The following is a 14,989-nucleotide window of genomic DNA, read 5'->3' as shown; positions in this document are numbered from 1 at the left end:
GAGAACCACTCCTTTAGGGAACCGAAAGTAGTTCAGCTCTTCTATGGCATTGCTCAGAGAACCCTTTCTGGCACCATTTATCTTTTAAGAGTGTAGCACTGTGTTCAGAATCTATGTAGAATAACACATTTTAAAATCCTGAAGTAATGACAGACTTTATTTGTTCTACATGATGCAAAATAAACAACATGTACAGACTGTATTTTCTAAAGAACTGATGTGATAACCCTTAGAAGTCTCAGTTATCATTGACAATAAAAACATTTCTATATCACTCATATAAACAAGGAATCTCTCTCATAGAAACTCATAGAAATCTTCAATCGATAAACTTTGAATCAATACCTCATTTGTACATAGAAGAGGATTAATATCATATCATAATCGCTTTATTAACTGATTATAATAACTCATCTTCTAAGGGTTAAGACGGCTGACTTGCTGTTGCTGGCACTGTTTTCCAGTGATACCAAGCATGAATCTGGTTAGCAGCACATGTCTAACACACATAAACACAGATAAATAAAAAGGTATTTCCCATGCCTCCAGCCACATATGCAGATTTGTTCTACTGTATGTTGGCTGGTTCGAATAGTTTACAGACGTGCAGCCAATCAGATCACATCCGCTAACTCTGAACGCACACAACAGAGGGGGCGGGGACACTGTTGGCCAATCAGAGTGGGAGTTTGTCTTGACTGGCAGGCCTGGCTGATCTTACCGACATATTTCTGGGGGAGACTGGCTTTTCTGGATCTCGAACGAACAGCTGACACTCGAGTTTCTGGGCCACATAGTTACTCATCTGTTAAAGGGGCACACACACATTCAGACCAGTGCTCCAGCATCTGAGCTACATACTTACTGTTTGAGGGGGCATATAAGTAACACACTCTGAACTGTCCACACCCTAGAATTACACACATACACACACACACTACACTGAACCATAAGCAGATATAAACATACACTTCAATATTGCTATAATGATATTAAACAAGCAATTGACCGGCCATTTCATTAAGTACACCTCTTTGCATGTACATGTCCATTTTATCAGCTCCACTTACCATATAGGTGCACTTTGTGGTTCTACAATTACAGTCTGTAATCCTTGTTTCACTGTATACTTTGTTTGACCCCTTTCACCTTGTTCTTTAATGGTCAGGACCCCCACAGGACCACCACAGAGCAGGTATTATTTGGGTGGTGGATCATTCTCAGCACTGCAGTAAAACTGACGTGGTGGCGTGGTAGTGTGCATTGTGCTGGCACGAGTGGATCAGACACAGCAGAGCTGCAGGAGTTTTTAAACACCTCACTTTCACTGCTGGACTGAGAATAGTCCACCAACCAAAAATATCTAGCCAGCAGTGTCCTGTGACCACTGATGAAAGACCCATAAGCTTACTAGCACAAACTGCAACAACCTATGTACAGATGAGGTAGGTGTGTCTAACAGAGTGGACAGTGAGTGGACACAGTGTTTAAGAACTCCAGCAGCACTGCTGTGTCTGATCCACTTGTACCAGCGCAACACTCACTAACACACCACCACCACATCAGTGTCATTGCAGTGCTGTGAATGATCCACTATCCAAATAGTATTTTCTCTGTGGTGGTCATGTGCACAAAAATGATCTTACTGCTCAGATGAGAACATGAGCTTCAATAAGAAATTCTGAAAGTCATGTAAATATTTACAAGATTCTACTTTCCACTCAAACTGCTATGCTGATATATATTTTATATATATATATATATATATATATATATATATATATATATATATATAGTGCTTTATTTGCAAGGTTGTTGTAGATTTTGTAAGCCTTAATATCAGCTGTTTTTGTGTTGAGACTACAGTCTTTTGTCTGTGTAGATTATCAGATGACACTCTATTATGCACAGAGCCCACACAAAATAGTATGAACGCACTCAGCCATTCAATTCAACAAACAAGAAAACCGAAATATTTTGAGGTCCTTCGGTCACAAAAAATCTGAATGGGTATGTGTGTCTTACCATTGTCAGTTCAGCCTCCAGCTCTTTGATTCTGTTCTCCTTCAGGTCTTGTGCAGAACGCAGTGCAGTAGCGAGCTCTGTGGCTTCTTTAGTTTGACGCCGCAGATCCCACTTCTCTCTCTCCAGCAGGTCCTTCTCTTTAGCCAACACCTTTACTGCATCCTCACTCTCCTGCTCCACACACACACACACACACACACACACTAATGAAGCCAAATAAACTTCCACAGCATCCGACCTGAACAGATCTGACTTTTACATGACTATTTCAGGCTTTACAGGAAGACTCAGCAACTAGTCAGACTAGCATTCATTCATGCTGGAGAACAGGTCCCACCCCATGCATCAGACTCTGGCAGCACTGGTCAGCTTATTTAGTGACCAGCTGCTTCACCCCAAGTGTGCGAAGGAGCGCTTTTGTAGGTCCTTCCTTCCTGCTGCTGTTGGACTGTACAACCAGCACTGCTCCCCAGTAGAACCCCCTCCACCCCCACTAGACCTCACACACCTACAGAATGTATAGTGAATTTATAACTATTCCCCCTGTGCAATATATTCAACACTCCACATGCAATATATTTTTTAAAATATCTCTATAGTGTAAATACTTTTGAGCTTCCTATTTATAATTGTTTATATTGTTAACTCCTCACCATCCCATGTGTGATATAATCCAGTACCTCATGTGCAGTACTCCATGTGCATTTCAGACAAAATATCCTTACAATGCAAATATCTTAGCTTTTTACTTATTTATAATTATTTATGTTGTATTTTTGTGAAGGATAGAGTTTATACTTTTTATCTTACCTTTTATGATTCATTTTAATATATATATATATTGTCTATTTAGTAACAAGTAACAAACTGTAAAAACCTTATTAAGCACTTAACAAGGTTAATTACTTGCTTGTTAATTCTCTTCTTGTGACTTCTTCTCTTTTACTTGAGTGCCTTGCTGTTCCTTTGCTGCTGCAACATTGAGAATTTCCCCATTGTGGGACTAATAAAGGGCAATCTTATTTTATCTTCAAGGGGCATATGTACACAATATTTCAGTGTTCTTTTGTCCTGACTCAGTAATGCCACTTTCTTCAATTAAAAAAAGTGCACAGCTGTAAATTACTAATCAATTTTAGGCTGTCAGGACATTTCAAAAGCACTGACTGAAGTGCAGTGTAGTAGCATTTCTGAGGATTTCAGTTCAGAATGAACAGTTTATTCTCAACGTTTCAGCCCTGGCTGCTTTTTGATTCACATCACTAGAACAGAGATCATAATATAATTAACTCACATATCAGTCTTAAAAGCACAGCAATAAAAAACAGCCTGTTTAATTCTGCAGGATATAGAGATGTTTGAAAGTGTTCATGTAAAATGAATTATGAGTAGATTTGGTACATAAAACTACATGAACTTTATAAGTGTAAATTCAGGGAAAACAACAACAAAAGACAAGACACATGTAGAATGTAGGCTCTTTAATTTGCTAGTGCATAAATGGTGTTTTTAGTGTGTTTTGATGTGTGTATGTCTTACTTTGCGGTGCTGTTCATAGTTGCGGATGAAGTCTCTGAGCTGTTCTTCACGGCTCTCCAGCGTGGCATACAGCTGCTGCATCTGATTCACTAACTCCGCTTTCTCCAACTTCAATCGCTTACGGTCTGCCTTCATCGCTGGAGATACAGATACAGAGAGAGAGAGAGAGAGAGAGAGGGAATAGAGAAAGATAGAGACAAACCTCAATACAGAAACAATCATACTGACGGAGGAAATAAAAACATTGTATGGACTGGCCAGTTTGACATGGTTGCCATAAGAGATGCTATTGATCAATTCCATTCTGACAGATGCTCTTGGAGCTCATTATCCTATCTCTCCCTCTCTGTCTGTCTCTGTCTCTCTCTCTCTCTCTGTGGCCTATAGAATGTGGTCAGTGAGGTTTTAACTGAGTGTTGCTCTTAGAAGGCGTTTGGAGCTGCTAGTCTGACTTGCAAATTATGCAAGGACATTCTGACCATTTTCCCCAAATAAAGACTCATTATGTGGAAGCAAAACGCTAGCCAGCATGCCACAAAGGCCCTCACACACAGACGTGTGCTCACACACACCCACACACGCACAGGAGCACCTGGCAGAGGAAGTGGAGGCATGTACTGTAGTCAGAGTTCAGCCCTGCCCAGCTGCTCTGCTATCAGACACCAACAGAACTCGTGAGCGGCATTTCGAGCAATTTTGTTTTACTGAACCGGTTTAGTCCAGTAAATAAACAGTGATCATTGACACAGGAAATGTATTCACAGCACCAAATTAATAAAACAGATGGCTTCCAGTGTTACATTGTTATATGGAAAATCAAGTGAATCCTTACTATATACTCTCAGTGGCCACTTTATTAGGTACACCTGTTCAGTTGCTTGTTAACACAAATAGCTAATCAGCCAATCACATGGCCACAACTCAATGCATTTAGGCATGTAGAGGTGGTCAAGACAACTTGCTGAGGTGCAGACCGAGCATCAGAATGGGGAAGAAAGGGGATTTAAGTGACTGAACGTGGCGTGGTTGTTGGTGCCAGACGGGCTGGTCTGAGTATTTCAGAAACTGCTGATCTACTGGGATTTTCAACCATCTCTAGGGTTTACAGAGAATGGTCAGAAAAAGAGAAAATATCCAGTGAGCGGCAGTTATGTGGACGAAAATGCCTTGTTGATGTGACTCCAAGTCCATTATTTTCCCAAATGTAACAAACGCATGACATTCATGAAATTATTCAGCAATTCCTTTGTGTGAAACAATTTTCAGTGCATCCATATCAAATTCATTTTAGTTTCTTTTTGCCTCCAAAAGTCCAAAAACGTTGGTGGTGCAACCATCCAAACATATGTGTAGGTAAGATGAACTATCAAAATGTAGTAATTTAGTTACATCAAATTTTTAACAAAATTGTTTGGCATGATTTTATATTTAAAACTTTAAAATAAAAAACATGGTGCAAAATAAGCCAACATTAAAAGTGCTCAACTCACTGAAAAACGTTTGTCCGCAAGTTCTTATTTCTTCAAATGTCATGTGGCTCCACCAAAAAATGTCATTTTGAGATGCTTTTGAAAAAGATGGGCCAGGGTATTCCATCATAAAGAAGACCCCAAGTGATCTTTATGATGCAATGCCAAGGTGAGTAGCCCGTTCATAAATTTGGAAGAATCAGATTTTTGAGCCCTGGTTAGAAAGTCTTAGATTACCACAGTTGTCTGTTCTGCATACCATGACAACAGACCAATTTGTTTCACACGGGTCACCTACACGTCACCCAATGACGACACTCCTGGTTGTTTTGCATGTCAGTCAAATCGCCTTTTTCTATCAAAATAAGTGACTGCTGTAAACAGAAGAAGACTGATGAAACATATGTGGAACACTGTCTAACAGTTCAAACCTGCACATGAAATTTATGTCATGTAATAAATGTCATGGCACAAACAAGATAAGCCACAAAAAATAATGCAAAAAAACAAATCATATTTTAATCTGAAGAGATTTCTTTACCATATATTTGCTTTGTCTGGAGAGCTTATTTTGTCTTTATTCTGTCTTATTTCCTTCTGTTCTAGGACCAAGTGATTTGGACTTGGAGGTTATAAAGAACAGATGAGACAATGATTTGTTTTCAGTGTTTTACACACTACAATACATCAAATAAAAGGTCTATTTATACTGTCCTTGTAATAAAGCATGCAGTTGGTCAGTGTTCTGCATGCTTTATTACAAAGTAGTGAACATGGTCAAATCTTCAAGAAATGACAATCTTCGCAATATGTTCTGAAAAGCATATTGTGGCGTAATGTGGTATAAATTATATCCCCATGAAAACACGACCACCGTGTGTGGCATAGGGGGTTTGTGTTTGCGTGTGTTCAGAGCAAAAGACAACAGAATCTAATATTTTAATTACAAACAGCACAGCACTCATTAGAAATTGTAATGGGAAACTGAATGCATGTTTTGTAGTTTGTAAATGGAGCTTCCTCTCAGAGACGTGAGTCTCAGTGGGACTTCCATTTTGAAATGAGGGTTAAATAAAATATAAATAACCATTCTAGGACTTTGCTCATTAACAGGTGCAACCAGCCCGAAGCAAAACACAAAATAAATAAACAGCAACATCATCACCCGCTGATATGCAGGGAAGATACAGTGCATGGCTGAATATGAAATTACAGAACAGAGCTTTATTTCTCTCCAGAGGAAACTGACTTCCACATATAAAAACCACAGCAAGAGACAGACACAGATCAAAACTCTGATACACTGATGAAAACAAATGAGCACACATAATGGTTTTACACTGTACTGTGACAATTAGCTGCTTTCTGAATCTGCTCTCTGAGCCATTCTCTGTGTAATAAATAATGACTTTTATACAGCTCAGATGAACGAGTTCATGACGCTATTATTTTTATATGAGGCAGCTGATTCAAGAACAGATATTTCAAAATTCAGTTGAGATCACGCTACAATGCCAGAGACAAACTGATAGTGACTCCATAGGGTTGGCTGTGAATGGCTAGTGTAACCAAAGTAAATACAGCAGCAGTTTAAAGGTCAGCTTAATTTCTGAGGACAAAGTCATCTATTTCTGCTTTCTGCTTTAATGTCACAGTTTACATTAAATAAGCTTACTAAACTTTTTATAGTGTACAGGCTACAGTATGTGCCATGAAATCCAACATTCGCAACAACAGAAAGTGGTTAGTTATCTAAAGCAATCAATTCTTTTCATTTTTAGCCATACTTTGTGGACAGTGTGGACAGTGTGGACATTTGACCTACTTTAGGACCAGATTTGAATGAGTTAAAAAGGATAAAGCCAAAGTCTTTAAACGTATTGCCAATGACACATTCATATTGAAGCAATTAATGCAAAACAACTAAAAGAGGCAGCAGGTTTTTGTATCATGGTTAAGAGGAATTGTTAGGCATGACATAGAGTAAAGAATCTGTGGCAAAAATCACAGAAACACAAGACCTTGAGTGGCTTATTGCAGGTAGAACACAGCAGTGACAAAGCACAATATGATAAAACACAGCCATGTGTAATAAATAATTCATTAACAGTAATAGTCCAGTTGCAATGCTGTAAGTTTTAAAAGAGTTGAAGTGCCATTTATGATCCAGTGCTAATCATCCAACATCAGTACCTCACCTGACTAATGCTCTTGTGGATGAAAACAATCAAATCCTTACAGCAATGTTCTAATGTCCAGTGTAAAGCCTTCTCAGAAGAGCAGATTTCAGAAGAAACAGATTAGCAGGTGTAAACAAACTTAACAATTTATGTGTACACTGATTATTTTGTAGTTGTTTAAATGTAGTTGAAGCACTCAGACTTAACAACCGGACCTGTCCATTTTAAGAAAATGTTATCTGTTAAGAAACATGAAAATAAACAGAGTGTATGCAAATTCTATAAATGATACAGCAGTAGTGTCAGTGAGGGTCAGGAAAGGTCAGCAATATATAGATGTTGCTCTGAGCCAAAATTGGTGCTACTCTCCAAAATCCCCACCACGTGGTCTGTGCAGCTTAATAAGTGGTAAAGGTCAGTATCAGTGCCAGGGTTAATGAAGATTCACCTTGTGCTGTCTGAGGTAAGGGTGAAAGATAGGGGTGAAAGGGACAGACTTGAGGTGAGAGGTTAGAGGTTACAGACACTCGGGCTAATTATGAATGATGTGAGCTCAGCTGATTTGGGGTCAGATCTGAGGTTAGGTTCAAACCTTGGGGTCCTTGATGGATCAGCTGAATGTGAACTCACCGTGCAGAGCCTCTTTGGCACGGTCCAGCTCTTGCTCTCTCTGAGACAGCTGCACTCGGAGCTCAGCAGCAGAGAGAAGCTCCGCAGAACAGCCTCCCCCGCTCTCCTCCAGCTCCTTATTCAACATCTCCTTCATCCGCTTCAGCTCAGCCACTTCCTCCTGAAGACACAGCACTTCCTCACGCAGCAGCACTGTGGAGAGAGAAAAGAGATTAAAAATCTCATAAGACAGTATAATAGAGCTGCACAAAGCAGACAGATTACCGTATTGTGACTTTATTGCGGTACACTGTGTTTGGTATATGACGTGCAGGATGCTAAAATTACATTTGATATAAGATGATTTAAGAGCCCACATCCTATATTTTTTCTTGTATTTGATCCCCCCCAAGTTAATTTGCACACAACAGTCATAATTCATTTTTACCATACCATTTTCCAACCTTCATTAAACAGGCTGCTTTCACTACTGTTCCTTTAACACATTCAGTGCCGCTGCTGATAGTAGATGATGTTCTATAAATTTGTGGACAATTTTGTTTTTTAGTGATTTCACTGTCCAGTATACTGGATATTAGAATTAGAAACATTTATTCTGCAAGATTCTGAAGCACAGAAACAGTATTTCTGCTTACAACACTGGACTAGCATATAAAATGTATGAAATATATGCAATATTACATATATAAAATGTAATGTTTTCTGATTTTTAAAATGATTTCAGCCTTTTGTTCACTTTAGATCTAGTAATGCAAATATTTATGTTTGTTTTATGTTAAAAAGCTCTTTGTTTATTATTATTATTATTATATAAAAATGATTATGATAAGTATTTAATAGTATAAGAGTAATTAATGCAGATGTCCTGGGAATTCCAAGAGTTCAGAAACTTTTCCAGGTTACTATACATACAGTACACACAGGAAACGTTCAGTGCTTGCTTTGTGAAAATATTTCATAACACAACAATGATTGCTTTAAAGTGTCTAGTCTCAGGACTCAGGAAAGGATGCTGAGGGCAACTTTAGTCAACCGACATGCATCAACAAAGCATCTGTTTCAATTATAAAGTAGTTACTAGGGTTTACGAACAAACTGACAAAGAAATACACAAGTTGAGCGGCTAAAGCTGATCTGCTTCGCATATCAGATGATTAACATAGAAGGTTGTAATTGTGATTGAAGAGCTATTGCAGAGCATTTTCTCACTGAATTACTGTGAGAATGATGAAAGTCTTGTGTGTTTAGCTGAGACAGTCCAGGCGAGTTATATTATTTAAAGACGAAATTTAAGAAAGTTTTGGAGAAAAGAATCATTCAAAACAAACTTTATCTCTACATATTTATCAAAAGCTTTTATCCAAAGCGATTTATAGTGGAAGGTGAACGTAATGTTGTTTGAGGGCTTTTATTTGGATGTTACAGGGTGGTGTTTCTAATTTCTGCGTCAACAGGGCATCAAACCATGACAACTGCTCCATTGACAGAAGCCTTGCTTTAAGCAGAAAGCAGAGGCCACCTTGTAGATTTAGACAGTAATGAAATTTGGTAATAAAATAACAATAACAAAAAGTCTATGTGTGGGCCTCTGTGTATAGATACTACTTAAAAAGCCAACATTTTCTGGTATTATAATGTATGTATTTTTTCTCCCACTCCTTCTCGCTGCACACAATAAATAAATGTTAAACTTTTGTGTTTTTGATTTTACTTTATAATAATAAACATTTTCTTGTTGGCATGTTCAAAAACTAAGTTTATAAACTATTAGAATGCCAAAATACATATTTCCAAATCGTCTAGATAGCCACCTCTGGGTTTGGGTCTGGGTTTGGGTGTAGAGCTGTGTACGTGTGGGTTAGGACCGACAATAATAGTGTCTGTTTTGATTTTGGTCAGGTCTGTGTGTGAAAGGGATATTAAAGACTTCAGTATTGGTGTTTAGACATGAAAGAGAACGCGATTAGAACTAATGATTAGTCAAAGTCAGCTACTTAATGCAAATTGCTTCAATCTGCAGAGCAGCTGAATATGCGCATACATTAACTCTTTCCCCGAATGCCCTGAGCTCTCACAATTCATTCAAATACACTTTTTAATACACTATAGCAGCATCTCTGCCTTATGCAAAACAATCCTTTAAAAAACATGAGTGGATGCATAGAAGAGAAATTTCTCACCTAGAACACTGAGAGATGACAGGAAAATAGGGTGTGTGTATGTGTGTGTGTGTGTATGTGTGTGTGTTTATGTGTGTGTGTGTGTATGTATGTGTGAGAGAGAAAGAGAGAGAGAGAGAGAAAGAGAGGTAGAGAGAGAGAGAGATCAGTGAGTCATAAAAAAAGATTCTGAAATGAGATCCAGTATCAAAAAATGCCAGAGATTAACCAAAGAGAGAGAGAGAGAAGTAGCAAGAGAGAAAGAGGTAGTGTGGAGAAATAATGAGCAGGACAAAGAAAAAGAGAATGAAAGAGAAAGACATAGAGACAGAGCAAGAGAAAGAAAGAAAGAGCGAAACAGCAAAAAGAATAAAGAAGGAAAGTAAACAACCAATAAAAGAAAAATAAACAAAGAAAGAAAAAAGAAAAGGAAAGAAGGAAAAAATACAGAAAGAAAGGAAGAACAAGAAACGAAAGACGGAGACAGAAAGGAAGGAAGAAAGGAAAATAGAAAAAAAGAAAGAATAAAGACAGACAGAAAAAGAAAGAAAGAAAAGAAAAAAGGAAGATAGAGACATAAAGAAAAAGGAAAAAAAGAAAGAAAGAAAGAAAGAAAGAAAGAAAGAAGAAATTCAGACAAAAAGAAAAAATGAAAGAAAGGAAGATTACAACATAATAAATCTTGGTGTTGTTTGTGGGAGCTGGGTGGGGCAGAGGATGGAAGGGTAACCAGCCCAGTGTAGGAGAGAGTAGCCGAACCATGCACAAAGACATTTATCACAAATTATTGAATAGCCTAAATAAAGTAGAATGGTCAGTAAATTATATATATATATATATATATATATATATATATATATATATATATATATAATATTATTATATTATTATTTATATTGTATAAATTATATATAATTTATATTATATATATATATATATATATATATATATATATATATATATATATATATATAAATATATAAATATATAAATATATATATACACACACACACACAACATAAAATGATCACAGTAAAATGGCTCAAAAAAGTAGTTCTATAGAGTTGATCACATGATCATGTGAGGCTTCAGTCTGATGGCCACAGCTGTCGAACCCATCATAACACAAAAAATAATCCTTCTGTGCTTTAATTCCTGCTTTGTGTTTACAGGGGAAAAGTGGCATTTGCTGAAGTCACTTCACAGTGAGCCTGATGGCCATGAATGTATTAGTGAATAAACCATGTCAGATATTGGATGTCAGTTCACCTTGAAGGAACTGTGTGGGTGGGCGTAGGTCAAAATGGTTCGTCTGCAGGAGGGAGCAGGACAAATGATTACAAATTTATGTGGGAGCAGGTGAGAGCAGGATGAAATAAAGCGTCAGATTTCTAAAATGAAGCTTAAGAGGTTCATAACTAAACTAATTTGTTCAAATTTTAAAATTGGCTTGAATATAAAAATGCCTCATCCTGCTCTCTGAAGCACTGCCAAAAAAACAGATTCAGTTCACCTCCACTGAAAGGTTATTCTGTTTCACTGAGGTTCATGGCTTTTAACCAGCTCTCTATACTCTACTGTTGCTCTCATTATTGGTCATTGGCTTTTCAGTTCCTGCAGAAATAAGAGAACTTCAATTTCTCTTTCCTGGAAAGCCTGAAAACCAAGTGCATAACACTCAGTGACCCCATCACAAAAAAGCAAAAGTGAAAAATGCCATATGCCACAACAGGTACAGTGGCTTTTGTCAGAGAGAAGGAATTATCTGCTCAAACTACTGAGCTTTTATACAATAGAAAACCCTTACATTCATTCTTCTCAACCGGCAACATGCTGTTAAGAGTCCATTTGCTAAAACATGCAGTGGTCAAGAGGTAAAGATTCCAACAAAGACCACATAGTAGCAAAAAAATCAAAAGCATGCCTTACAAGCAAAAATACAGCAGGCACACAAAACAGTCTGAAATTGCTTCATCTTGAATCCTGAATCTCTGAGGGCTCCATTACAAATCAGGTGGAATGTGGCTTACTGCCTCGCCATATAACGGCCCTGAATCATGACAGCATAAATCCTTTCACGAGAGCCTGTTTGATGTGGGAATTGCTATCATGAGGCCTTCACAGCTCAGTGTTGGCAAAGACAAAATGAAGAAGTAGCATAAATCAGATCAACACTGCAACTCTGACAAACTGTCACACTTCCTTACACATTCAAACCTTATCTTGTGCATGTGTGTGACTATGCACACTTTATGGAAGTGTTCTGAATGCTTGGGTTTGTTTACATGACCTAGCAGACAGCCAGATTGGCTCTACTGCCAAAATTCTACCAACTCTACTCTCATGGACCCTACACCATATTTTGCAAATGGCATCGCTAAGCGTGGGAGCAGAAAAAACATGATCATGATATGAGAGCTGAGAGCTGTTGCTATTAATCATATTATAAGGAATGTCACTACCAATTATACTCACAATCGAGTAATCGTAAGGTTTTGACGACTAATCTAGTACTCATACTTGATGACGTAGTTTATAACAGCAAACATTTAACTTGCCTTTATATACATGAAACTTATAACATATAAATGAGATGCTTTTGGTGTGGGTTTCCTCTTTTTCAATGATGCACACAAACTTTCTCAGTGTCAACAGCTGTCCCTTGTGGAGAATCTTCAGACTAAACTTGGCTTTAGAATGACCTGCAGATTCCTTGTTTGTCATTCAAATTGATCAGCTGATCAGTTTTTTATTTAATTGAGTAAAACAAGAGACTGTAAAATCACACCAAATAATTACAATGGAACAGAAAAAAATCATACCAAGCCCTTCAAAAGATAAGACAGAAAGCCTAGAAAATATACATAAATAAAGCACTGCATGGCAAACAATGCATTTATTAAGCCATTGCTTACTATAAACAAATCCAGTCTGATATATTTATCATCATAACAAAAACTGAAAACTAAACAATACTGTACTATTTGTTGAAAAGGTACACTCACTGATCGCTCTATTAGGTACACTTAAGTTGTATCTACACTCATTGTCCATTTTATCAGCTCTATTTGCCATACAGATGCACTCCGTAGTTCTACAATTACAGACTGCAATCCATTTGTTTCACTGCATACTTTGTTAGCCCCCTTTTACCCTTTTCTTCAATAGTCAGGACCACCACAGAGCAGATATTATTTGGGTGGTGGATCATTCTCAGTACTGCAGTGACACTGATGTGGTGGCAGTGTGTTAGTGTGTGTTGTGCTGGTACGAGTGGATCAGACACAGCAGTGCTGCTGGATTTTTAAAACTGTCCTGTGGGGATTCTGACCACCGAAGAACTGGATAAAAGGAGACTAACAAAGTATGCAGAGAGAAACAAATGCAGTACTGTAATTGTAGAACTACAAAGTGCACCTGTGTATTAAGAGGACCTGAAATCTCTCTCTCTCTCTCCCTACTCAAAAATCAGAAGGGGAGTGGGGTGGGAGTGCAAGGGAGGCACAAATGGGCTCATCTCAGCCTGAGAAGATGTCAAGCTCACCTGGTCTGAGAGGGGTTAGAAGACAAATTATTACAATAAATATTTTCCTTTTAATACATTTGCAATATGTGTGTGTGTGTGTGTGTGTGTGTAAAACACTAGGTGACTATACTAAGTGCAAATAAACACATATATAGTAAAACATTACAGGTTTTCATACCTTAAGATACAGAAAAATACAGTTACATATGTTTAATTCCTGACTGCTTACTGAATTCTCACAAACTCATTAGCTACACACCTGTAATTTAAGGAAGGATCAGTTAGGTCAACTAGGTACTGGATGGTAAATACTGGCTTCCTCAAGGAGAGGTTTGGAAACAAGCTGGCTAAACTCAAACTGAAATTCCAACAAACTCAGTGACGGAGTGAAAACCTGCATAGTTGGCAACATGTGCAACAGAATGAGGTTTATCAGCCACTGTTAAAAATGCCCACATTAATGTCTATGTTAATTAAGCACTCAAATGTCATTATGCACAATGCAGCTCTTAGTGGATAATGCAGTCACCCTCACACAAGCAGTAGATAATGGGCTACTTAAACCAGCAAGAGTGCAGTAGAAAATGAGCTGGTCAACTGCACTTTCAGCATAACTCAGGATAAATGATATGTGCTTTAAAGTACCCATTTCATTAAAGAACTTAGCCATTCTTTGAACAAGTTGTACATGGATTATGTGCACAAAAGACATCTAACCTTTAAAGGAATAGAGTCATTATGCTCACTTTGCTATACAGTTGAATTACTTTACATAATTACTTATTTAATATTGGGCTGAACTGAGGCTATTTGAGCTGGGCTTTCAGTTTTGGATTTAAATGTCAAAATGCCTTCAAAAATGAAAAGAATAACAGTACAGCCTCATTTACCAGCCGTTCTTAAGAAGACATTTATTCTTAAAACCCACTTATGCAGTTTTCATAAAGATTCTGATTGTTCACCAGTGTCTTCTTATTGGTATTTGTTCTTAGGTAAGATCGGAATCTACACAAACCCAAGAGCACAAAGTTGTGAACAGTTCTGTCATGAATCTGACGTACACTTTTCTTAGGACTTTTCTTAGGCACGAATTTAAGAAAAAACGTAGGAAGATATTGGTGACTGAGACCCAATATGTGCACTAGGGCTGTGAAAATAATATTCTATTTTCAAATCTGATGAAAGAAATGCACATTTGAACGTAGATAATGTCTATCCGGTTGCTATAGCTCCTTGAATGTTTCAAGCCAATTAGTAATGTTATTGCAAGCAACAATTACTAAACAAAGGGAAGAATATGGCACTGCTGACCACAAATAAACAAAACAACAAAAACTATTCTCAATTAGAGTTTTAACTTGGGGATATCTGCAACCATCCGACAGCCTGTTAGCAACCCAGTCATTCTGAACAAAGCAATATGTTTAGTCTATAAACTGAAAAACAATAATGCACCAAAAT

General features: G+C 37.6%; 1 protein-coding gene across 7 annotated transcripts in view; it reads right to left on the bottom strand.

Moving 5' to 3' along the window:
* Positions 1-14,989, bottom strand: part of kazna (kazrin, periplakin interacting protein a) — a 131,000-nt gene that overhangs the window by 19,724 nt on the left and 96,287 nt on the right. For 5 of the 7 annotated variants that reach the window (XM_017693504.2, XM_037535819.1, XM_037535818.1 and 2 more), the window contains exons 3-6: positions 7,844-8,035; positions 3,565-3,701; positions 2,026-2,196; positions 722-805 (exon numbers count right to left, since the gene is read on the bottom strand). In XM_017693504.2, coding sequence (XP_017548993.1) covers positions 722-805; positions 2,026-2,196; positions 3,565-3,701; positions 7,844-7,979 — 528 coding nt within the window. In that variant the 5' untranslated portion in view covers positions 7,980-8,035. The remainder of the gene's footprint in view (positions 1-721; positions 806-2,025; positions 2,197-3,564; positions 3,702-7,843; positions 8,036-14,989) is intronic. The other 2 variants (XM_017693502.2, XM_037535820.1) reach the window with 1 other exon arrangement.

Source organism: Pygocentrus nattereri, chromosome 28, assembly GCF_015220715.1.
Source record: "Pygocentrus nattereri isolate fPygNat1 chromosome 28, fPygNat1.pri, whole genome shotgun sequence".
Classification (NCBI taxonomy): Eukaryota; Metazoa; Chordata; class Actinopteri; order Characiformes; family Serrasalmidae; genus Pygocentrus; species Pygocentrus nattereri.
This window is presented reverse-complemented; position numbering and strand designations above follow the sequence as displayed.